At 38.2% G+C, this 4,663-nt stretch overlaps 1 gene segment (V, D, J or C); it reads right to left on the reverse strand.

The window, feature by feature from the left end:
- Nucleotides 1–1,513: 1,513 nt before the first annotated feature.
- Nucleotides 1,514–4,327, reverse strand: LOC108435619. The segment is given in 2 exon segments: nt 1,514–1,991; nt 4,106–4,327. A coding segment is annotated over 1 exon segment (318 nt).
- Between the last annotated feature and the right edge of the window lie 336 nt (nt 4,328–4,663).

Genomic DNA, 4,663 nt, shown 5'->3' on the forward strand with positions numbered 1-4,663 from the left:
TTACACACTCCTACCTTGTTTGTCTGCAGTATCTCATACATTGCTACACAGTTTGTGTTGGTCATCCTCTAGTCCTTCATCAGTGGTCACAGGACGCTGCCCACAGGACGGTGCTGGCTGGATATTTTTGGTTCGCATCTCTGAAAGGCCGCTCAGGAAGGAAGAAGCCGCTGCTCCAAAAACCCCATAAAAACACAGTTTACAACTGTACTTGGGGACTAAGCTCTTACTTTTTGGAGAAATGTCCTCCGGTCCAATGAAACAAAAATGGAACTGTGTGGCCATAATGACCATTTGGGGGCAGTCGTGGGCTGGAGGATAGGGAGCTGGCCCTGTGACCGGAAGGTTGCTGGTTCGATCCCCAGCACTGACAGTCCATGACTGAGGTGTCCTTGAGCAAGACACCTAACCCCCAACTGCTCCCCGGGCACCGTGAATAGGGCTGCCCACCGCTCCAGGTAAGTGTGCTCACTGCCCCTAGTGTGTGTGTATTCACTAGTGTGTATGTGGTGTTTCACTTCATGGATGGGTTAAATGCGGAGGTGGAATTTCCCTGGTTGTGGGATCAAAAAAGTATCACTTAATCTTAATCTTAATTATGTACGAAGGGAAAAAGGGAAGGCTTGCAAGCCAAAGAACACGATCCCAACTGTGAAGCATGGGGGTGGCAGCTTCATGTTTTGGGGGTGCTTTGCTTCAGGAGTGTCTAGTGCACTTCAGAAATGGATGCCATGGGGCTCCCGAGTGGCGCAAAGGTCTAAGCATTGGCCCTGTCATCAGGAGATCGCGAGTTCGATCCCTGGTGATGCTACAGCCGTCCGTAACCGGGAGTCCAAGACAGCACAATTGGCCTTGCACTCTCTGGGTGGGTAGGATGGCCCCCTTCTCCCCCATCACTCAGCCCGATGCAAGTCAGTTCAGCCGTCTGTTAGTTAACGTAACAGATCTGGTGGTTGGCTCTTTCCTCTGAGTGTGTTCGGCTGTCCAGTGATGTTGCGCGAGCGGCAGTTCGAAAAGAAGCGGTGGTTGGTTTCACAGGTTTTAGAGAAAGCCTGTGCTAGCCCCACCCTCCTAGTGTTGGTGGCATTGTGTGACTGGGGGAGTCCTAAGTAGCGGGTGGAATCGGAAACAACTAAATTGGGGAGAAATAATTGGGTTAAAAAAAAAGGGTTACTTTAAATGTAATTAAAAAAGACCTTTAAATAAATTAATAAAGCATTATATTTACAGTTTAGAGTTAGGGTTTAGGGCAGCCTCATCCCAATAGAAAGTACCCTGTAAATGATGATTTTGTATACATTTAGCTTATTACTATCTAATGGTTTTTGGGGTTAAATAGATCATAATATAATCCCTATAAATATATAAGGTGTAAATTATTCTTTTTTACAATAGTTTTTTTAATGTGAGACCAGAGTCCTGCAAATTTGGTAGAATGGTAAAGTGTATGTGTCAATGTTTGTTAAATAAGTTGATGCAAATCATGTGTGATGACCATAAAAAACAATGTGAAGAAAATGAGACAGATGTTTTATTTATTGATTAAAAGGCATTCAAAGACATTTCAGCAATAAAAGGCTTTTATTATGTCCTCTAAAATGCAGACAAGACAGTCATGCAAAAGAAAATGTGCTTCCACTAATGAACATCAGAGGTGCATTGGTGAGGTCACAGGTCAGGGCATTGGTCTGCGGTCACTGTCTTGCGGACGGTAGGCTGGGAGTCCTTGGTGGCCTCGCAGGTCAATGTGTTCTTCAGCCACTGCTGCCGGCTGACGGTCAGGGTGCTGCTCCAGCTGTAGAGGCCGTCGCTCTTCTGCAGAAGCGCAGGGCTGTGACTGACCCCCGACTCCAACGAGCAACCGCCCATCTTCCAGCTCAGCTTCCAGTCTGATGGGAAGCCCCCACTGCCCACACAGACCAGAGTGGCCTTCTCCTTGTCCTGCTCCATGGTGGACGGGGGCAGCACTGTGAGGGTGGGTGCCATATCACCTAGGAGACACATAAACTGTGTTCAAAATAGTCCAATAATCACTTGCCTTACACAAGACAATGAGGAGCCCTATAGAACACTATTGTGGGGGAACAGACACTGGTGCCCTATTCACTATAATAGAATTCTAATGTACATGATAATATATAACCCTTAGATATATTATTACCTACTATACTATTTCTGGACAATGAAATAATTTTCTTAAAAATTTTAATGTTTGTTGAAGAGTTATTCACAATATACAATGTGACACATTGAAAAAACTTCAATGCCATATTATGTTTAATTGGGATTTAATTAAATAAATAAAAATGTGTCAGCAATTATTCTTTAAATCAACCATTTCAAATGGTTATCCTGCATTTTTGGAAACTCTTCAGATTCTTTACTGCATACAAGTACAATCAAATTGATTTCATAATATAAATAGCGGCCTACATATAGATATACATATCGGTGTTGTCAGAACAAAACCTCATATCTGAAAAATGGTAACTTTACAGGAGAAGGAAAAAAACTACTTTACTTTTAATGTAAGTCAATGGAACCAGATGTTTTCCCAAGTAATTTTTGGTCATTTCTTTCGGTCCATTCTTCATGAAATTTACACACAATGTAAAGACTAACAGGCATTTTCAAATTATGTCAAAAACTGAGAAAACTTTTTTTTCAACATATACACTATCATTTGAAATTCAAGTTATCTTACTGTAAACAGGTTGCAAGTTTATTTGCCACAAGTTTCCACCACTTTTGTCGTTTTCCATTTTTGTTTGTAATTTTCTACATCATCTGAACATTGTGCAAATAATCATGAGGATTGGACCAATAGAAATGCTCCAAAATCATTCGTAATTAAATTTCTTTATATTAACTTGCATTACTGTATATTAACTTAAATAAGTGAATTTTTTGCCTTCTCTCATAACACTAACTGTTTCAGAAATTTTTGTGGACAGCACTTTTCATAAAAAAATTTATATCTGAAATTCATTCTGGACTATTAAAACAAGAAATTTGACATGTAAAAATGAATTCTATTTCACTATAAAGGATTTCAGTTCTCCCCAGCAAGAATTCATAGTTTTCAAAGGAAGAAACATTTTCATCAGTACAAATTTTAAGTTTGCATGTACTCTCTCAATTTCACAAGTACAATATGATGAAATTATATTCTAATTAGTACATTAAACGGATTTTCTTCCCGATAAAAGCTGTTGTTTCATGTGCAAACTCAACTCAATTGCAGTACAATTCCAATTTAAAATCTGACTTGTAGATTTGGACTGTTCTGATGTTTTAATACTAAGATTAGTTATTATAATTTCTGATATCAAGATTGGATTAAAAGTGATCTGGTTTTCCATGGTTACTCATGAAACAGACAGGTGTTTAGGATTAAAATTCACATGTAAAAAGCAAAATGTTGACTAAAAACCTACAGCATAAAAGTGACATGGTGCTGAAAGAAGTCCTAATAACAGTCTATTAAATTATCAGCAGTGTAGTGTTAAGTTAAGCCCAACATACAAATGAATTTGATGTCCTTTCTTCCTCACTACAGTGTAAATTAACACCGACGGTATTCCAAAACTGATTTTAACAGATATAAAATTAAGTTACTGTGTTACTATTTTAGAAAATTAGCAAATTACTTACGTCCAACAGCCAGTTTGGTTCCTCCACCAAAAGTGTACCACAGTGATGCAAACTCATTCAGCGGCTGTACAAAAACCTCCTGCACTAAAACATCATCCTACACACACCTCGATACCTACCTTTAAATGCCAATGAATAAACAAACAACAAATATAACATTAAGTGATAAATAAATCAAGCTTACAAACATTTTCTAGCTATTTTTTAAAGTATTTTTATTTTTAGGCATCAACGTTTTCAATCAAAATTCCTTGGAGACATGATTTTCTGTTTTTAAGAGACATTATTGACTGGAAATGGAAAATTTACAAAAGTTACAGTTCTTGAAAATCTGGAGATAATGCCTAACTTAAATCCTAAAGTGAAAAAAAAAAACAAAGAATTTATGGAATCAAGGTGAGAAAAAAATCCTTCTCGAGAATAATGGAAGGTTACAAAAACATACAGTTACCTTTTATGATGCTCTAAAAATGTATTCCCATTCAAACTATTAGTCCATTTTGTGGCTGCCAACATGCAGGCTGTTTCCTCTACTGCAGTGCTAAACTCATTAACACCCAGCAGGCACAAAGTCCCTCCAGAGAAAAACAAGTAACAACTGAACAATTAGAAATTGCTCCCTGCTGGCAGTTTGCTCAGTTACATTTAAGGCATGAACGTTTAGTCTCTAATCCCTTTTGTGTGTTGATGTTCATTCTGTTATGTTGGTGACATCATCTGTGCCGCCTTGAGATTGGCCACGCCTCTGACTTCTTAGGATTATCTTCTTATTTAGAATAAATGTTTAGTTGAGGAAATATTTCATCCAATAACACACATAAAGTCACATTGACAGACTCCAACAGACCCTTTTAAAAGTCCTAACTTTCAATAATGATGGATAACTTAATAGGTCCATTACTTTTCCCTGAAATATCAGTGAGAATATCCACATGCCGAAAGCTACCAAACTAGTGTTTGGTATCAAATATCATATTATACATTTGAATTTTGGAATCACATCATTGTA

The sequence above is a fragment of the Pygocentrus nattereri genome, chromosome 11 (assembly GCF_015220715.1).
Source record: "Pygocentrus nattereri isolate fPygNat1 chromosome 11, fPygNat1.pri, whole genome shotgun sequence".
Lineage (NCBI taxonomy): Eukaryota > Metazoa > Chordata > Actinopteri > Characiformes > Serrasalmidae > Pygocentrus > Pygocentrus nattereri.